At 49.6% G+C, this 21,721-nt stretch overlaps 1 protein-coding gene across 1 annotated transcript in view; it reads right to left on the bottom strand.

Moving 5' to 3' along the window:
• The window catches only part of LOC137373152 (collagen alpha-1(XI) chain-like), a 612,019-nt gene that overhangs the window by 278,878 nt on the left and 311,420 nt on the right, over positions 1 to 21,721 (bottom strand). The window contains exons 35-39 of the mRNA XM_068038011.1: positions 19,011 to 19,055; positions 15,017 to 15,070; positions 14,865 to 14,909; positions 13,498 to 13,551; positions 11,469 to 11,522 (exon numbers count right to left, since the gene is read on the bottom strand). Of these exons, the coding sequence (XP_067894112.1) occupies positions 11,469 to 11,522; positions 13,498 to 13,551; positions 14,865 to 14,909; positions 15,017 to 15,070; positions 19,011 to 19,055 (252 nt within the window). The remainder of the gene's footprint in view (positions 1 to 11,468; positions 11,523 to 13,497; positions 13,552 to 14,864; positions 14,910 to 15,016; positions 15,071 to 19,010; positions 19,056 to 21,721) is intronic.

Here is a 21,721-nt window from a genome sequence, read left to right on the forward strand (position 1 = left end):
GGTCTGTCACTGCATAACACTGGGGTACAGTACTGGTGGGGACAGGTCTGTCACTGTATAACACTGGGGTACAGTACTGGTGGGGACAGCTCTGTCCCTGTATAACACTGGGGTACAGTAATGGTGGGGACAGGTCTGTCACTGTATAACACTGGGGTACAGTAATGGTGGGGACAGGTCTGTCACTGTATAACACTGGGGTACAGTACTGGTGGGGACAGGTCTGTCACTGTATAACACTGGGGTACAGTACTGGTGGGGACAGCTCTGTCCCTGTATAACACTGGGGTACAGTAATGGTGGGGACAGGTCTGTCACTGTATAACACTGGGGTACAGTAATGGTGGGGACAGGTCTGTCACTGTATAACACTGCGGTACAGTACTGGTGGGGACAGGTCTGTCACTGTATAACACTGGGGTACAGTAATGGTGGGGACAGGTCTGTCACTGCATAACACTGGGGTACTGTACTGGTGGGGGCAGGTCTGTCACTGCATAACACTGGGGTACAGTAATGGTGGGGACAGGTCTGTCACTGCATAACACTGGGGTACAGTACTGGTGGGGACAGGTCTGTCACTGCATAACACTGGGGTACAGTAATGGTGGGGACAGGTCTGTCACTGTATAACACTGGGGTACAGTACTGGTGGGGACAGGTCTGTCACTGCATAACACTGGGGTACAGTAATGGTGGGGACAGGTCTGTCACTGTATAACACTGGGGTACAGTACTGGTGGGGACAGGTCTGTCACTGCATAACACTGGGGTACAGTACTGGTGGGGACAGGTCTGTCACTGTATAACACTGGGGTACAGTACTGGTGGGGACAGCTCTGTCCCTGTATAACACTGGGGTACAGTAATGGTGGGGACAGGTCTGTCACTGTATAACACTGGGGTACAGTAATGGTGGGGACAGGTCTGTCACTGTATAACACTGGGGTACAGTACTGGTGGGGACAGGTCTGTCACTGTATAACACTGGGGTACAGTACTGGTGGGGACAGGTCTATCACTGTATAACACTGGGGTACAGTAATGGTGGGGACAGGTCTGTCACTGTATAACACTGGGGTACAGTACTGGTGGGGACAGGTCTGTCACTGTATAACACTGGGGTACAGTACTGGTGGGGACAGCTCTGTCCCTGTATAACACTGGGGTACAGTAATGGTGGGGACAGGTCTGTCACTGTATAACACTGGGGTACAGTAATGGTGGGGACAGGTCTGTCACTGTATAACACTGGGGTACAGTACTGGTGGGGACAGGTCTGTCACTGTATAACACTGGGGTACAGTACTGGTGGGGACAGCTCTGTCCCTGTATAACACTGGGGTACAGTAATGGTGGGGACAGGTCTGTCACTGTATAACACTGGGGTACAGTACTGGTGGGGACAGGTCTGTCACTGTATAACACTGGGGTACAGTAATGGTGGGGACAGTTCTGTCACTGTATAACACAAGGATACAGTACTGGTGGGGACAGTTCTGTCACTGTATAACACAAGGATACAGTACTGGTGGGGACAGATCTGTCACTGTATAACACTGGGGTACAGTACTGGTGGGGACAGTTCTGTCACTGTATAACACAGGGATACAGTACTGGTGGGGACAGTTCTGTCACTGTATAACACAAGGATACAGTATTGGTGGGGACAGGTCTGTCACTGTATAACACAAGGATAGAGTACTGGTGGGGACAGGTCTGTCACTGTATAACACAAGGATACAGTACTGGTGGGGACAGGTCTGTCACTGTATAACACAAGGATAGAGTACTGGTGGGGACAGGTCTGTCACTGTATAACACAAGGATACAGTATCGGTGGGGAAAGTTCTGTCACTGTATAACACAAGGATACAGTACTGGTGTGGACAGGTCTGTCACTGTATAACACTGGGGTACAGTATTGGTGGGGACAGGTCTGTCACTGTATAACACTGGGGTACAGTATTGGTGGGGACAGTTCTGTCACTGTATAACACTGGGGTACAGTATTGGTGGGGACAGCTCTGTCACTGTATAACACAGGGATACAGTACTGGTGGGGACAGGTCTGTCACTGTATAACACAAGGATACAGTATTGGTGGGGAAAGTTCTGTCACTGTATAACACAAGGATACAGTACTGGTGGGGACAGGTCTGTCACTGTATAACACTGGGGTACAGTACTGGTGGGGACAGGTCTGTCACTGTATAACACAAGGATACAGTACTGGTGGGGACAGGTCTGTCACTGCATAACACTGGGGTACAGTAATGGTGGGGACAGGTCTGTCACTGCATAACACAAGGATACAGTACTGGTGGGGACAGGTCTGTCACTGTATAACACTGGGGTACAGTACTGGTGGGGACAGGTCTGTCACTGCATAACACTGGGGTACAGTAATGGTGGGGACAGGTCTGTCACTGCATAACACTGGGGTACAGTAATGGTGGGGACAGGTCTGTCACTGCATAACACTGGGGTACAGTAATGGTGGGGACAGGTCTGTCACTGTATAACACTGGGGTACAGTACTGGTGGGGACAGGTCTGTCACTGCATAACACTGGGGTACAGTAATGGTGGGGACAGGTCTGTCACTGCATAACACAAGGATACAGTACTGGTGGGGACAGGTCTGTCACTGTATAACACTGGGGTACAGTACTGGTGGGGACAGGTCTGTCACTGCATAACACTGGGGTACAGTAATGGTGGGGACAGGTCTGTCACTGTATAACACTGGGGTACAGTACTGGTGGGAGCAGGTCTGTCACTGCATAACACTGGGGTACAGTAATGGTGGGGACAGGTCTGTCACTGTATAACACTGGGGTACAGTACAGGTGGGGACAGGTCTGTCACTGTATCACACTGGGGTACAGTACTGGTGGGGACAGGTCTGTCACTGCATAACACTGGGGTACAGTACTGGTGGGGACAGGTCTGTCACTGCATAACACTGGGGTACAGTAATGGTGGGGACAGGTCTGTCACTGTATAACACTGGGGTACAGTACTGGTGGGGACAGGTCTGTCACTGCATAACACTGGGGTACAGTAATGGTGGGGACAGGTCTGTCACTGTATAACACTCGGGTACAGTACTGGTGGGGACAGGTCTGTCACTGCATAACACTGGGGTACAGTACTGGTGGGGACAGGTCTGTCACTGTATAACACTGGGGTACAGTACTGGTGGGGACAGCTCTGTCCCTGTATAACACTGGGGTACAGTAATGGTGGGGACAGGTCTGTCACTGTATAACACTGGGGTACAGTAATGGTGGGGACAGGTCTGTCACTGTATAACACTGGGGTACAGTACTGGTGGGGACAGGTCTGTCACTGTATAACACTGGGGTACAGTACTGGTGGGGACAGCTCTGTCCCTGTATAACACTGGGGTACAGTAATGGTGGGGACAGGTCTGTCACTGTATAACACTGGGGTACAGTAATGGTGGGGACAGGTCTGTCACTGTATAACACTGGGGTACAGTACTGGTGGGGACAGGTCTGTCACTGTATAACACTGGGGTACAGTAATGGTGGGGACAGGTCTGTCACTGCATAACACTGGGGTACTGTACTGGTGGGGGCAGGTCTGTCACTGCATAACACTGGGGTACAGTAATGGTGGGGACAGGTCTGTCACTGCATAACACTGGGGTACAGTACTGGTGGGGACAGGTCTGTCACTGCATAACACTGGGGTACAGTAATGGTGGGGACAGGTCTGTCACTGTATAACACTGGGGTACAGTACTGGTGGGGACAGGTCTGTCACTGCATAACACTGGGGTACAGTAATGGTGGGGACAGGTCTGTCACTGTATAACACTGGGGTACAGTACTGGTGGGGACAGGTCTGTCACTGCATAACACTGGGGTACAGTACTGGTGGGGACAGGTCTGTCACTGTATAACACTGGGGTACAGTACTGGTGGGGACAGCTCTGTCCCTGTATAACACTGGGGTACAGTAATGGTGGGGACAGGTCTGTCACTGTATAACACTGGGGTACAGTAATGGTGGGGACAGGTCTGTCACTGTATAACACTGGGGTACAGTACTGGTGGGGACAGGTCTGTCACTGTATAACACTGGGGTACAGTACTGGTGGGGACAGGTCTATCACTGTATAACACTGGGGTACAGTAATGGTGGGGACAGGTCTGTCACTGTATAACACTGGGGTACAGTACTGGTGGGGACAGGTCTGTCACTGTATAACACTGGGGTACAGTACTGGTGGGGACAGCTCTGTCCCTGTATAACACTGGGGTACAGTAATGGTGGGGACAGGTCTGTCACTGTATAACACTGGGGTACAGTAATGGTGGGGACAGGTCTGTCACTGTATAACACTGGGGTACAGTACTGGTGGGGACAGGTCTGTCACTGTATAACACTGGGGTACAGTACTGGTGGGGACAGCTCTGTCCCTGTATAACACTGGGGTACAGTAATGGTGGGGACAGGTCTGTCACTGTATAACACTGGGGTACAGTACTGGTGGGGACAGGTCTGTCACTGTATAACACTGGGGTACAGTACTAATGAGTAGAACTTGAGTATAATTTAAGATCATCATACCAATATGTTAGTGATTGTGCACTATTTGAACTTGCAAAGTGGGTCACTGCATTCAGCCCTGGTCATTGTTTCTCAGGAAGGATACTTCCTTCACTCTTCTGTGTGTTAAACCTCATCTGCTTTGTTTCTGCCCATTTCACCAGTCGGTCCGTTTCCCTGAATTGTGTTTCTATACTCCTCATTGATAACTATATTTTCGAGTTTCTTGTCATCTGAACAGAGACAAATACAACTCTGCCTAATCCTTCCCATCACACCACTCAAGTATTCTCATAGGTTAAAAAAAGGTAACTATTTATTTTTAAACAACTCCCAAAATGGTCACAACCTTCACCCACACAAGCATTCACACACCTGTGTATACACGAGAATAGATAGAGTGAAAAGGGTAGGATGTAATTAAGGTCCAAATTACTGTGCAAGAGTCTGCTGCTTAAAGAACCTTCAGTGTTTCTTTCTGGAGGAAATTTTATAACAGTGTTGCAGGCCTGAATGTTCCTATTCTTGGAGTTGATGAAGTTTTGTAGTCTTCTGTGGTTAAAATTCAGCCCAAAGTGTGAATCTGGCTAACGGTCACAGTGGACAGTCTCAAAGTCACCTTGAAATTTCCCTGCTGCAGTGATTATTCAAGCTGTTATTCAGCAGGTTTCTTAGCTGGACCATATCTCACTATCTCTTGTTGGAGCTACAGTCCTGTAGTCTTTACTTGATCTCACCTTTCTCTCCAGAGAGATACCTTTTAAGGCAAAAATCCATCGCATTTGAGTATCTGTCAGGTGACAAAGGGCCCCCTCCCCTGGTAAGACCACACAATAGTCCAGAATATGGAAACCATTGCTATCTGTTGACTTCTGGATGCGGGCCATTCTGTTACAATGGTGTTACTTCACTTCTACTCATCTTGGTTTGGGCTGTGGAGTCAGTCTGTCACAGAACCTTTGTAATTCATTCCTGTCAATAGGAGTCATGAATCTGTAATGGGCTTTTTACAATTTCAATGGGTTCTCCCCAGAACTAATTCAGACGAGGCTAAAGAGTTTCATCCTCAACAGACGGATGTGTTTATTGACAGTAAAGGAGGGGTCACCTGACCTCGACTTCATTTTGTCTGTGGTACAAATGTACCCATTCTTTTTTGTGGTTCAGTTCAACAGTTGGCTTTTACTTCATAAATCCACCACTTCATTGTTTATTTCATCACAGCTTCTTCTGAGCATGACACAAACTATTGTCAATCTTCTATCGAGTATCTAGAAAGCATTGGGGACTTTGATTCTCAGTACAATCTCTGAAGGTTAGACAGAGGGAGAGAGATAATCACTTTGGGATATTAGGGAGCTTGTTCCTTACATACAAACATACGAATTAGGAGCAGGAGTAGGCCACTCGGCCCCTCGAGCCTGCTCTGCCATTCAATAAGTTCATGCCTGAACTGATTACTCCACATTTCTACCTATCCCGATAACTTTCACCCCCTTGCTTATTAAGAATCTATCTACCTCTGCCTTAAAAATATTCAAAGACTCTGCTTTCACCGCCTTTTGAGGAAGAGAATTCCAAAGACTCACCACCCTCTGAGAAAATATTTCTCCTCATCTCTGTCTTAAATGGGTGACCCCTTATTGTTTAACAGTGACCCCTAGTTCTAGATTCTCCCACAAGGGGAAACATCCTTTCCACATCCACTCTGTCAAGAGCCCTCAGGATCTTATATGTTTCAATCAAGTCGCCTCTTACTCTTCTAAATTCCAGTGGATACAAGCCTAGCCTGTCCAATCTTTCCTCATAAGACAGCCCGCCCATTCCAGGTGTTAGTCTAGTAAACCTTCTCTGTACATCCTTCCTTAAATAAGGAGACCAGTACTGTACACAGTTCTCCAGATGTGGTCTCACCAATGCCCTGTATAGCTGAAGCATAACGCCCTACTTTTGTATTCAATTCCCCTCACGATAAACGATAACATTCTATTAGCTTTCCTAATTACTCACTGGACCTGCATACTAACCTTTTGCGATTCATGCACTGGGACACCCAGATCCCTCTGCATCTCAGAGCTCTACAATCTCTCACCATTTAGATAATATGCTTCTTTTTTATTCTTCCTGCCAAAGTGGACAATTTCACACTTTCCCACATTATATTCCATTTGCCAGGTCTTTGCCCACTCACTTAACCGATCTATATCCCTTTGTAGCCTCCTTAGGTCCTCTTCACAAGTTACTTTCCTACTTATCTTTGTCTCATCAGCAAATTTAGCAACCATACCTTCGGTCCCTTCATCTAAGTCATTTATATAAATTGTAAAAAGTTGAGGCTCCAACACTGATCCGTGTGGCACACCACTCGTTACGTCTTGCCAACCAGAAAATGACCTACTCTCTGTTTCCTGTTAGTTAGCCAATCTTCTATCCATGCCAATATGTTACCACCTACACCATGAGCTTTTATTTTCCGCAATAACCTTTGATGTGGCACCTTAGCAAATTATCAAATGCCTTCTGGAATTCTAAGTACAATACATCCACCGCTTCCCCTTTATCCACAGCACATGTAACTCCCTCAAAGATCTCCAATAAATTGGTTAAACATGATTTCCCTTTCACAAAGCCATGTTGACTCTGCCTGATTAACTTGAATTGTTCTGCTATAATGTCTTTAATAATAGCTTCTAACATTTTCCCCAAGATAGATGTTAATTTAACTGGCCTGTAGTTTCCTGCTTTCTGTCTCCCTCCCTTTTTGAATAAAGGAGTTACATTGGCTATTTTCCAATCCCTAATGGAACCTTCCAGAATCTAGGGAATTTTGGAAAATTAAAACTAAAGAATCAACTATCTCACTAGTCACTTCTTCTAACATCCTAGGATGAAGTCCATCAGGACCCAGGGACTTGTCAGCCTGAGGCTCCGACAATTTGTTCATACCACTTCCCTGATGATTGTAATTTTCTTGAGCTTCCCCCTCCCTTCCGTTTCCTGACTTACAGCTAATACTGGGATGTTAGTGTATCCTCTATACTGTACCATAAACAGCGGAGAGAGGATCTGAGTGCAGTCGCTTATTACCTCCTGTAGGGATATGGGTCAATCCAGAGATCTAGAACCCTCCAGTCCTACCATCCTCCTGGTACCACCGTCAGACCTGCCTCAGAGCGGCCACCGTCAGACCTGTCTCAGCGGGGCCACCGTCAGACCTGCCTCAGAGGGACCACCGTCAGACCTGCCTCAGAGGGACCACCGTCAGACCTGCCTCAGAGGGACCACCGTCAGACCTGCCTCAGAGGGACCACCGTCAGACCTGCCTCAGAGGGACCACCGTCAGACCTGCCTCAGAGGGACCACCGTCAGACCTGCCTCAGAGGGACCACCGTCAGACCTGCCTCAGAGCGACCACCGTCAGACCTGCCTCAGAGGGACCACCGTCAGACCTGCCTCAGAGGGACCACCGTCAGACCTGTCTCAGAGGGACCACCGTCAGACCTGCCTCAGAGGGACCACCGTCAGACCTGCCTCAGAGGGACCACCGTCAGACCTGCCTCAGAGGGACCACCGTCAGACCTGCCTCAGAGGGACCACCGTCAGACCTGCCTCAGAGGGACCACCGTCAGACCTGCCTCAGAGGGACCACCGTCAGACCTGCCTCAGAGGGACCACCGTCAGACCTGTCTCAGAGGGACCACCGTCAGACCTGTCTCAGCGGGACCACCGTCAGACCTGTCTCAGCGGGACCACCGTCAGACCTGCCTCAGAGGGACCACCGTCAGACCTGCCTCAGAGGGACCACCGTCAGAGCTGCCTCAGCGGGACCACCGTCAGAGCTGCCTCAGCGGGACCACCGTCAGACCTGCCTCAGAGGGACCACCGTCAGACCTGCCTCAGAGGGACCACCGTCAGACCTGCCTCAGCGGGACCACCGTCAGACCTGCCTCAGAGGGACCACCGTCAGACCTGCCTCAGAGGGACCACCGTCAGACCTGTCTCAGAGGGACCAGGAAGATTCAGCCCTGCCTTGATGAACAACATTTTGATCATTTGTCCTCAAATCTGCTCCCATGACTCGGTGACTAATTTTGTTTGATTACACGCCTATGAAACCCCTCACGATGTTTCAGGGTGATAAAAGTGAGATATAAATGCAAGTTGCTGCTCTTCTTAATTCGCACTTTGTCGATCGATTCCCTTTCTCTGAATGGAGAGAACGCCTCTGCTGTTCTTCAAATAGTGTTATGGAATATTTTACACCCACCGGAAAGAGATTAACGTCTCATTTGAAAGACAGAACTTTTGACAGTGCAGCACTCCCTCAGTATTGCAATGATGCTGTCAGTTTTGACTTTGTGTTTAAATGTCTGGTGTGGGGCTTGAACCCATGATCTTCTGAATCAGAGGTGAGAGAACTACCCACTGAGTCACAGTTGACACTGAAACAAGGTCAAAAATTATTGCTTGAAATGATATAGAGACTTTAAAGTAAGGGACATGTGCTGCCGTTTATCACAGTCAAAACTTGAGATGTTCGTCCAGTTCGATTGGCTCATTGTGTTATGTTGGTATGGTTTTCCTAGCCCACTTTTGCCTGACTGCAATAATTGAGTTATTCCAGGTGCAGCTATTTCAGTTAACCAGGAGAGAGAGAATTGCTGCACCTGGAACTGCAGCTGTTGAATTATACTGAGTCTGACGAAAGTGAACCATCGTTCAGATCTTCACGCTGTCACTTGCAGCTGATGAGCGACCAATGTCATCATTTGCTGACAAACAACTAATTTGATCCTGGGCTGAACTAGTGCATCGATTATCATTGAACCATCTCCACTCAATAAGCTCCCATTACATTCCCCAATTCGATCACAAAATATTTACAACCATTGATGTTTTTCCATAAACTTCAGCAGATCCAAAACTCTGCTGCTTATGTGCCAACTTGCTTCACATCCAATCAACCATCACCCACTCTGCTCATAGTCTTACAGTGGCTCTCAGTCTGGCAATGCCTCAATTTTAAACTTCTTAGCTGTATATTTAAATCCCTCCAGGGTCAGTACTGAGGGAGTGCCGCACTGTCGGAGGGGCAGTACTGAGGGAGCGCCGCACTGTCGGAGGGTCAGTACAGAGGGAGTGCCGCACTGTCGGAGGGTCAGTACTGAGGGAGTGCTGCACTGTCAGAGGGTCAGTACTGAGGGAGCGCCGCACTGTCGGAGGGTCAGTACTGAGGGAGCGCCGCACTGTCGGAGGGTCAGTACTGAGGGAGTGCTGCACTGTCGGAGGGTCAGTACTGAGGGAGCGCCGCACTGTCGGAGGGTCAGTACAGAGGGAGTGCCGCACTGTCGGAGGGTCAGTACTGAGGGAGCGCCGCACTGTCGGAGGGTCAGTACTGAGGGAGCGCCGCACTGTCGGAGGGTCAGTACTGAGGGAGTGCTGCACTGTCGGAGGGTCAGTACTGAGGGAGCGCCGCACTGTCGGAGGGTCAGTACAGAGGGAGTGCCGCACTGTCGGAGGGTCAGTACTGAGGGGGCGCCGTACTGTCGGAGGGTCAGTACTGAGGGAGCGCCGCACTGTCGGAGGGTCAGTACTGAGGGAGTGCTGCACTGTCGGAGGGTCAGTACTGAGGGAGCGCCGCACTGTCGGAGGGTCAGTACTGAGGGAGCGCCGCACTGTCGGAGGGTCAGTACAGAGGGAGTGCCGCACTGTCGGAGGGTCAGTACTGAGGGAGCACCGCACTGTCGGAGGGTCAGTACAGAGGGAGTGCAGCACTGCCGGAGGGGCAGTACAGAGGGAGTGCAGCACTGCCGGAGGGTCAGTACTGAGGGGGCGCCGTACTGTCGGACGGGCAGTACTGAGGGAGCGCCGCACTGTCGGAGATGCTGTCTTTCAGATGAAACATTTAACCGAGTCTCCTTCAGCCCTCTCAGCTGGGTGTAAAAGATCCTCTGGCACGATTGTGAAGCCGAGCAGGGGAGTTCCCCAGTGTCCTATAGTGAATATTTATTCCTCAACCAGCATCACTCAAACGGATATTCTGCTCATTAGAAACATTTATGTTTATGGAATCTTGCTCTGTACAAATTAGCTGCCGTGTTTCCCACTGACTGTACTTCAGAAGTATTTCATTGGCTGTAACGAGCTTTGGGACAAACTGACATTGTGAAAGGCGCTATGGAAATGTAACTCTGTATTTAATCTTTGAGGCGTTGGGGTGTTGAAAAGTTTTCACTTTCTGTGAGATATTGAGTCTTCAGAATCTACTGAGTTCCTGCTGACCCCTGATCCTTTTTACTTCCATTCATGAATTTTGACACTAATGTTGAGGATTGGTTCACACAATCACAGCTCCTTCTCAAGCATCAATACAGCTCCTCGGAGTTCCTACAGCATTGACTCCTTGACCAGATACAGTTCCTTCTGCATGACCTGGTACCCAGCACCTAACTGAACAGAACCCAGACTACCCTCAATCTTCGATACTCGAGGGAATACAAGCTGAGTCTGTAAAACCTGTCCTCATAATTTAACCCTTTTAATCCAGGATCATTCTGGTGAATCTGTGCTGCACCCACTCCAAGGTCAATATATCCTTCCTGAGTGCGGGGCCCAGAACTGAACACAGTTCCTCCTGATGGAGTCTGACCAGGGCTCTGTATAACTGAAACTTCACTTCCTGAGGTAAAGACCAACATTCCATCAACCTCCCCAAAATCTCGGGGAGTCGAGGGTTATGCGGAGCAGGCCCAAAAGAGGAGTTGAGGCCTGGGACAGATCAGCCATGATCTTACTGAATGGCAGGGCAGGCTTGAGGGGCTGAATGGCCTACTCCTGCTCCTATTTCTCATGTTCTTATGTCCCTGTGATAGGAGTTATACTCACAGTCTCGCCTCTCTGTCCAGGGTGTCCAGGCAATCCATCTTTCCCAGCTGGGCCCTGGAAAACAAAATGACCGCTTCATTAACACAGACCCCAGGGAGAATTGAGGTACAGGATCGGGATTAACACCGAGAGATTTATAACAGCAAGTGTTTAAATAGTCTTCCAATCCTTTTCATTGAATCATTGGTCAGTATTTAAGGAGAAGGCGGTGGCCCCTCCCACCACTGGAAAGTCGGGGGCTGAGCTGCCTCCGTCCGCCCTGGAAGCCACGGTGTTATTTTGTGTGGCTCAGCCGGTTAATTGGCTGCAGTTGTGGGTTCCACCCCCATGAGGCAGGATGTCCCGCCTCCCGGCCAATCAGCTAGGCCCCGGCGAGGGGGAGGGGGGGGGTGACCACCATGGGACACAGGGTGCCCAGTCAGGAGGGACCCCCCCCCACCCCGCACAACCCACAGTGAGGCCGCCAGGTTTTACTGAACAGACTTCCCAGGTGGCAAAGTTCCATCCGTTGCAGGTAAAATACCAGCAGAGGTGGGTAGGCAATGGGCACAGCACCCACCACCGTCCCAATACCAGCAGAGGTGGGTAGGCAATGGGCACAGCACCCACCACCGTCCCAATACCAGCAGAGGTGGGTAGGCAATGGGCACAGCACCCACCACCGTCCCAATACCAGCAGTGGTGGGTAGGCAATGGGCACAGCACCCACCACCGTCCCAATACCAGCAGAGGTGGGTAGGCAATGGGCACAGCACCCACCGCCATCACAACTGATTTTTACATCCACACCCTGTCTCCCAGCCTGTCCCAGGGTGGAGGGTGATGGTAAAATCCCAGCCATAGATACTACAGCACAGGAGTCCATTCAGCCTATCGTGCCTGTGCTGTCTCTTTGAAAGAGCTATCCAATTAATCCCACTCTCCTGCTCTTTCCTCATAGTCCTGCAAATTTCTTCTTCAAATATTTATCCAATTCCCTTTTGAAAGTTATTATTGAATCTGCTTCCACCGCCCTTTCAGGCAGCGCATTCCAGATCACAACAACTCACTGTGTAAAAGAAACTCTCCTCATCTCCCTCTCTGGTTCTTTGTTTTAACCTTAAATCCATGTCCTCTGGTTAGTGAGCCTCTGTCACTGGAAACGATGTCTCCTTGTTTACTCTATCACAACCGGAGGGGAGGGGGGTAGGGAGACGGAGAGGGGGAGGGGAGGAGGTGGGGGGAGGGTGAGGAGAGTGGGAGGGGAGGGGGTTAGGGAGATGGGGAGGAGGTGGGGAGAGGAGGAGGGGGGTAGACAGAGGGGGAGGGAAGGGGAGGAAGTGCGGAGAGTGGGAGGTGATGGGAATAGGGAGAGGGGGAGAAGGTGGGGAGAGGGGGAGGGGGCCGGAACAGGGGGAAGGGGAAGAAGTGCGGAGAGTGGGAGGTGACTGGGGTAGGGAGAGGAGCAGGAGGTGAGGAGAGGGGGAGGGGAGGGGAGGAGGGAGAGGGGGAGGGGAAGGGAGTAGGGAGAGGGGGAGGGGAGGAGATGCAGAGAGGGGGAGGGGGTCAGGAGGGGGAGGGGAGAAAAGTGCGGAGAGTGGGAGGTGAAGGGATGGGAAGTGGGAGTGGGAGTGGGTGGGAGGGGAGGAGAGTAGGGTGATGGGAATGAGGTGGAAAAGGGGAAGAAGGGGGGAAGGGGGGGGAAGGGCAGAGGAGGAGGAAGAGGTAAATTATCTGCCAGATTAGAGCAACAGCTGTGACGGATTTCCGGGCAGGCGGTTAAATTTGCTCGGGGTGACACCCCTGCTTTAGATCCTCTCAGACATCTCTTTGCACAAGTAGCAAGGACGCCAGTTCAAAGCTAACGGGATCTTTCTCTGCATATTCGTGCCAGGTGCCAATCACTTCATTGGGGCCCTTTTGCAATATTAACTCAGGTTTGTGGGGGTTGGGGTGATCCATTGGGCCTGTTCCCACCAGACTGAAACCAGGCCTAACTTAGAGTCTGTGGCTGCAGTGAACACAAACAGGAAAGGAGCAGTTTACTTACTGGAGGGCCTCTCGGTCCGAGAAATCCTGTTGGGCCCTGGGGTCCTTGAGGTCCCTGAAACATAAACAGAACAAAGATTAGACATTGAGGACACATAAGCAGCATCTAAATCCCCCTGGGGCAGAAGCAAAATGTGTGATTAACCTCGCCTCTCCCACCTAGGCCTCTTCTCCATTATTCATTACCCTCCATAATGGTGACAATGCCTGCCATTCTGAGTATCCAGAGCCGAGGGCCCTGTCTTTGATTACATTGGCTTCTCGTTAGACAACACTTTGATTTTAAAAATTCTCATCCTTGTTTTCAAATCCCTCCACCCCCTACACCCCTCCCCATCTCTGTAACCTCCTCCAGCCCCTACATCCCTCCCTATCTCTGTAACCTCCTCCAGCCCCTACACCCCTCCCTATCTCTGTAACCTCCTCCAGCCCCTACACCCCTCCCTATCTCTGTAACCTCCTCCATCCCTACACCCCTCCCTATCTCTGTAACCTCCTCCATCCCTACACCCCTCCCTATCTCTGTAACCTCCTCCAGCCCCTACACCCCTCCCTATCTCTGTAACCTCCTCCAGCCCCTACACCCCTCCCTATCTCTGTAACCTCCTCCATCCCTACACCCCTCCCTATCTCTGTAACCTCCTCCAGCCCCTACACCCCTCCCTATCTCTGTAACCTCCTCCAGCCCCTACACCCCTATACCATCTCTGCTCTCCTCCAATTCTGGCCTCTTGAGCATCCCTGATTCCCATCTCTCCACCATTGGTGGCCATGCCTTCAGTTGCCTGGGCCCTAAGCTCTGGAATTCCCTCCCTGAACCTCTCTCCACCTCTCTCTCTTCTCCTTTAAGAAGCTCCATAAAACCTCCCTCTTCGACTGAGTTTTTGGTCACCTGACCTAATATCTGATGATGTGGTTCAGTGTCAGGCTTGTGCTGCCTTGGAGCATGTCATTACATTAAAGGTGCTTTATAAATGCAAGGTATTGTTGTTGTCAGGATATGTTGGACTAGCTGGTCAGAGACAGGCTCTTTACACAATCTCAGGACAAAAGACATTCCGCAGAACCAAGCTGGCGTGACACGGGCTAGGTGACGAGGGGTCCAAGTTTCACAGCCAACGGGGTCTGCATTCCGGTTGACTCTAGAGGATTATGGAAGTGAATGAAGATAACAACAGGGAATGAAATGTACATCTCATTCTGCCAAGACGACCGACTGTTCCTCCAGCTCTGATTTTCAAGCTCATTCTCTCACCATGCAGAATATGCCAGTGGAAACCAGTTTCTAATATTCAAACCATTTCTGCATGGCCTGGGATTGACCCTCGCGTTGACTGTTCCTCACCATGTGGAGACACAGATGCTTACCCTTTCCCCAGGAGTTCCAGGGGGTCCATCATTGCCGGAGGTTCCCTGCGGACAAAGAGATAATGAGCTGTAAACCTCCCCATCAATCCAGTTGATAAAGGGTTCAACAATCTGGGTTGTTAGCTGCCTTTATGATACCAGGCATGAAATACCTTTGGTCCTGGTTTGCCGGTTGGACCCCTCGGACCACGACCTCCACGTGGACCCTGGAAAAAAGTCACAAATAAAAATATTGAACTAGAAATAATGAGACAGATTTTCCTGTTAGAAGTTTAATGACACTGCCTGTTATTAAAGTGTAAATAACCCAGCAACATGTAATGAGGGAGAGAAACGCCATGAATGGTGAATCACCACATGTTGCTGGGGAATTTGTGCACTCCATCATCCATCTCATGAAAACGAGATCTCGTCCTCATCCGCCCTGCGAGTTTTGAGAAATGTTGGTATTTGCCCATTATTAAACGGAGCTAGGTCTGGAAATTAACAGCATAAGGAACCTGTTAATGCACTGCCACTCAACCTCTTCAGTTCAGAAAGGGAACAAGTGAAACAGTTTAAACACATTCCTGTAGTTAGTCAACTATTCTTAGAGATTTATAAATTTAACATCTTCAATTTTCTGGCCTAATTTCTGTCTCTTTTTTCTCTCTCTCTTAATCCATTTATTCTTTCCCTCACTTTATTTCTCTTTCTGGACCCGATTTGACTCTAATTCACTCACTTCCTTCTCAATCATTAAATCTCATTGGTTAAGGAGACAGACTGTTGACTATGTTGTTCACTGAGGTCTCAGATGCCCCATTGCCAAGAGAGTGGAGAAGTTTTGATGGAGTAAATAAGGAGAATCTGTTTCCAGTGACAGGAGGGTCAGTAACCAGAGGACACAGATTGAAGGTAATTGGTAAAAGAACCAGAGGGGGAGATGAGGAGAATGTTTTTTACACAGTGAGTTGTTGTGATCTGGAATGCGCTGCCTGAAAGGGCGGTGGAAGCAGATTCAATAATAACTTTGGATAAAAACCTGAAATAGAGAAAATTTGCAGGGTTATGGGGAAAGAGCGGGGGGAGTGAGACTAATTGGATAGCTCTTTCAAAGAGCCAGCACAGGCACGATGGACCGAATGGTCTCCTACTTCTACTGTATTCCCTGACTGTAGGGCTGAATTTTATGAGGGCAGTCGGAACCCTGACGTTGTGGTAAAAAGTGGGTCCCAAACCTGGACTTGCCAGCAGGGTGACCTGTTCAATAATTTTACCACAGGCGGCCTCCTAATTGGTAAATACTTAAACAGAGTAGATGCAGGTAAGATGTTTCCCCTGGTTGGAGAGTCTAGAACCAGGAGACACAATTTCAAAATAAGGGGGAAGTCACTTAGGACAGAGATGAGGAGAAATATCTTTACTCAGAGGGTTGTGAATCTTTGGAATTCTCCACCCCAGAGGGCTGTGGCAGCTCAGTCATTGAGCATGTTTAAAGCAGAGATTGACATATTTGTAAATACCAATGACAAAAGGGGATATGAGGATAGTGTGGGAAACAGGCATTGAAGTGGATGATCAGCTATGAGCGTGTTGAATGGCAGAGCAGGCTCGATGGGCTGAATGGCCTACTCCTGTTCCTATGTCCCCATGGTCGCCTGAGGGCCTGACGTCCATTTAAGGAGATTGGGGGAGGACCAGAGGCTCTGAAGCCTCACCAGTTCTACCAGGAGAGGTAGTTGCAGCTGAGGTGTGCAGGAGATCTCAGGAGCTGGGCCAGGTAAGGGGAAAAATGGGGCCAAATGTTGAAAGAGAAACCAACTGAAGGGAGATTGTTGGGGCCATGGGGGCTGCCTTCCCTGCCTGTAGAATCATCTTTGTTTCATTAAACCACCCCCCACCCCTCCCATTACCCCTGCTGCTGCAGGGAGGCCACCTCCATTTATCTGGCAGCCTCCCAATGCAGTGGGAGGGGGTCCTCTGCTATCGGAGAAATGCTGACAGCACCGTAAATTGGCCCCTTATTGGGTCTCTAATGATGGCAATTGGCTGGTCTCCTCCGCAGAGCAGGAAGCCTCTCTGCTTCCAGTCCCACCATCAGTAAAATGCCCTGACAATCCCTGCAATTTTACTGGCAAGCCGTCTCCCAGCCTACTTCCCAGGGGAAGATAACTCCCTTGTCACACCTTGAAACTTATTCTCGTTCTGGGTTGCTCCAGGAAAGAGCTAGCATGGATATGTTGCACCAAATGGCCTCCTTCTATGCAGCAGACTTCAATGGTTGCATGGATTATGTTTCAACAGTAGATTCTGAGAATCAGACAGCACAGAAGGAGGCCATTCAGCCCATCATACCTGTGCCAGCTCTTTGACAGAGCTATCCAATTAGTTCCACTCCCCTGCTCTTTCCCCATAGCTCTGTAAACTTTTTCCTCTACAACTATATATCCAATTGCCTTCCTATGGAATCTGATCCCACCAAATTTTCAGGCTGTGAATTCTAGATCAAAACAACCCCATGTGTCAACGGGGGTCCCCAGCCCGAAGGCAGGGAAGGCAGACCCCACAACCCCAACAATCTCCCCACAGGGGTTTACCCTTTAAAGGTTGCCAGGAAGGAGATGAGTCAAGCAATTTTTCCAGAAGCAGCCGCCTAACTGGCTGCCTCCGAGCTCACCATCCCGTTAAGGACAGTGAGCAGGGCCCCGATGCTGTCGGACCAGAAGGCCGGAGCTCCAGAGCTTCGGCTGCCCCACCGGGAGAGGTGGATGTTGCTGATGCAGGTTTGAGAACATGAGGGAACCTCAAAATGGAGGCACCTCAACAAGAGGGCAACTCAAAATGGAGGCACCTCAGAATGGAGGCACCTCAACAAGAGGGCAACTCAAAATGGAGGCACCTCAGAATGGAGGCACCTCAACAAGAGGGCAACTCAAAATGGAGGCACCTCAGAATGGAGGCACCTCAACAAGAGGGCAACTCAAAATGGAGGCACCTCAAAATGGAGGCACCCCAAAATGGAGGCACCCTCAAAGGCTTAAATCTAAATAAAAATTTCAGAGGGGCCAAGCCAGTTGGCCTGTTTGGAAGGGAGGGAAACCCCATCCGGCGGTGGTGGTTCAGCTGCGAATGTGGCCTTTCCTCCCCACAGCCCCGTCTATAGGGAATGGAGTCTCCAGCTCCGATGGCGCCCACAGCCTGCTGCAGGGAGGTGCCTCCCCACACAGCAGGAGGGTCGCACTGCTGCCAAGATGCCAGCGATGCGGCAAAATCACTCCTAATTGGGATGTTAAGTATGTAAATTGGCGGCCCAACTCTGCAGTCTGGGCAGGCCATTCGTTTCTCAGGCCGCACTGGGAATGTTCCTTGGAATATGTCAGGGAGTGTCCTGACGCGATTATCCACTATTTCCCGGCACACCCGATCCCTTCCACTGCCTCCTCCAAGCCGAGCACCACAGGGCTGGGAAAATTCATTCCAATACTCACTCCAGCTGAGACCTAACCTGTGATTGGTAAAGGTTTAGCATGACTTCCTTGTTTTATATTCATTGCCCTTATTTAGGCAACCAAGTATCCCAATCACTTTCTCAAACACCCTATCAACTTGCCCTGTTACCTTCAAAGATTGAAGAATAAGCAACCCCAGGTCCCTCTGTTCTTACACCCTCCACACAACAATACCATTCAGATGATACTGTCTCTCCATGTTGCTCCTGACAAAGATTCACACTTAACTGCATCTGCCACGTATCTGCCCATTTTACAAGTCTGTCTCTGTCCTCCTGAATTCTTGCTCGCTGTTTGTTTTATTCTTTCATGGAATTTGCACATCATGCCCATCCCTAATTGCCCTTGAGAAGGTGGTGGTGAGCTGCCTTCTTGAATCACTGGGTCAAAATCCTGGAACTCCCTTCCTAACAGCACTGTGGGTGTACCTACCCCACATGGACTGCAGCGGTTCAAGAAGGCAGCTCACCTCCACCTTCTCAAAAGGCAATAAATACTGGTCTAGCCAGCAATGCCCACATCCCCTGAAATGAATTTTTAAAATGGCGCTTTATCAAATGACATTTGACAGTCCAGCTAAACATCATGGAATGGATTGGCCTCTCTGTAATGTGCAAAGGTGTTTTCGAGGGTGCTGGAAGTGACAGATACTTACTGTTGGACCTCTTTGTCCCCTCGGGCCAGGTTTCCCAGGAACACCCTGTCAATAAGAGAGAAAATAAGATTCATGAGGTATTCTTGCAGTACAGAATACAGAAAGAGAGGAGAGGGCCATCACCATCACCAACCATCTGACCAGTCCCCAATTTCAAATACCAACCACTTTCTCAAGCTCGCAGTGATGGCTCAATGGGCAGGACTTTCACCTCACTCACTCCAGAGCCTTAAGCTGATAATCCACACTTTCACTCTCAGTGCAGCACTGAGGGAGTGCTGCACTGTCAGAATGTCAGTGCTGAGGGAGTGCTGCACTGTCAGAATGTCAGTGCTGAGGGAGTGCTGCACTGTCAGAATTTCAGTACTGAGGGAGTGCTGCACTGTCGGAGGGTCAGTACTGAATGAGTGCTGCACTGTCAGAATGTCAGTACTGAATGAGTGCTGCACTGTCAGAATGTCAGTACTGAGGGAGTGCTGCACTGTCAGAATGTCAGTACTGAGGGAGTGCTGCACTGTCAGAATGTCAGTACTGAGGGAGTGCTGCACTGTCAGAATGTCAGTACTGAGGGAGTGCTGCACTGTCAGAATGTCAGTACTGAGGGAGTGCTGCACTGTCAGAATGTCAGTACTGAGGGAGTGCTGCACTGTCAGAATGTCAGTGCTGAGGGAGTGCTGCACTGTCAGAATGTCAGTGCTGAGGGAGTGCTGCACTGTCAGAATTTCAGTACTGAGGGAGTGCTGCACTGTCAGAATTTCAGTACTGAGGGAGTGCTGCACTGTCGGAGGGTCAGTACTGAGGGAGTGCTGCACTGTCAGAATGTCAGTACTGAGGGAGTGCTGCACTGTCAGAATGTCAGTACTGAGGGAGTGCTGCACTGTCAGAATGTCAGTACTGAGGGAGTGCTGCACTGTCAGAATGTCAGTACTGAGGGAGTGCTGCACTGTCAGAATGTCAGTACTGAGGGAGTGCTGCACTGTCAGAATGTCAGTACTGAGGGAGTGCTGCACTGTCAGAATGTCAGTACTGAGGGAGTGCTGCACTGTCAGAATGTCAGTGCTGAGGGAGTGCTGCACTGTCAGAATGTCAGTGCTGAGGGAGTGCTGCACTGTCAGAATTTCAGTACTGAGGGAGTGCTGCACTGTCGGAGGGTCAGTACTGAATGAGTGCTGCACTGTCAGAATGTCAGTACTGAATGAGTGCTGCACTGTCAGAATGTCAGTACTGAATGAGTGCTGCACTGTCAGAATGTCAGTACTGAGGGAGTGCTGCACTGTCAGAATGTCAGTACTGAGGGAGTGCTGCACTGTCAGAATGTCAGTACTGAGGGAGTGCTGCACTGTCAGAATGTCAGTACTGAGGGAGTGCTGCACTGTCAGAATGTCAGTACTGAGGGAGTGCTGCACTGTCAGAATGTCAGTACTGAGGGAGTGCTGCACTGTCAGAATGTCAGTACTGAGGGAGTGCTGCACTGTCAGAATGTCAGTACTGAGGGAGTGCTGCACTGTCAGAGGGTCAGTGCTGAGGGAGTGCTGTACTGTCAGAATGTCAATACTGAGGGAGTGCTGCACTGTCAGAGATGCAGTCTTTCAGATGAAGTGTTTAAACCGAAACACCTTCTGCCCTAAGAGGTTAACCACAGCTACTATTTCAAAGAGCCGGTGAGTTCTCCCAGTATTCTGGGCCAATCTTTATCATTCAATCTACATCACTAAAACAGATTTTTTGGTCATTATCACATTGCTGATTGGGGGATCTTGCTGTGCACAGTTTGACTGCCATGTTATTGCATTACAACAGTGGCTACATTTCAAGCGTACTTCATTGGCCGTGAGGTGATTTGGGATGTCCTGAGACGGTGAAAAACGTGGAGAAATATTCTGCTCAAGTTTGAAGAAAAACCAAGCAAACTTTCCTTTGCAAATCTCCCATCTCCTGAGGAGTTTGATTGGTCAATTCCCCAGCAGGAGGTGGGCTGATAGTTGCAATCACTTTAACTAAAGCATTATTAAAAATCAGTAATCAAGCAGCGAGTCTGGAACAAGCTATTTGAAAATGTGCAAGGACTGTGAATCAATCTGTGCTGATTTGATCGAATGTGAACTGAAAGCAGCTCCCTCAGTGAGAGGATTGGATCAAATTCACTGTGACCACTTGTCACTCAGTATGTTCAGCATCTCCACAAGCTCATTCCCAAACTCTGGCAATTGATGGGGGGTGTACCAGGCCTGTGTTTCTATCAGTAAATTGCTCCTCTCCTTCACCTCCACACGCACTATCCATTAACACAATCACAAGCAAACATTCAGACCTTTCTTCCAGCTGCTGCCTTAATCGAAAATCCAGTTCCATTTCTGAGTTCCCTGATTAATTTCTACTGAGAGAGAGCCTCTGGTGACTCCCCGTGTGCTGTAACCCTTTCCTGGCCACACATCCACTGCTTACACAATACATTCACTGGTTGTCAGATTGTTATCTCCAAGCTCGATAACTCCAGATCTCTCCTGCCACCTTCCACACTCCAGAAACTTCAGCTCATCCAAAAACCTCTGCTGCCCTTGTCCTAACTTAAACCAAGTCTTGTTCATCCATCACCCCTGGTGTTCACTGACCTACACTGGCTCCCGGTCCAGCAACACCTCAATTTAAAAATTCTCATCCTTACTTTCAAATCCCTCCATGGCCTCTTCCCTCCCTATTTCTGTTATTGC

Source organism: Heterodontus francisci, chromosome 8 (genome assembly GCF_036365525.1).
Source record: "Heterodontus francisci isolate sHetFra1 chromosome 8, sHetFra1.hap1, whole genome shotgun sequence".
NCBI classification, from domain to species: domain Eukaryota; kingdom Metazoa; phylum Chordata; class Chondrichthyes; order Heterodontiformes; family Heterodontidae; genus Heterodontus; species Heterodontus francisci.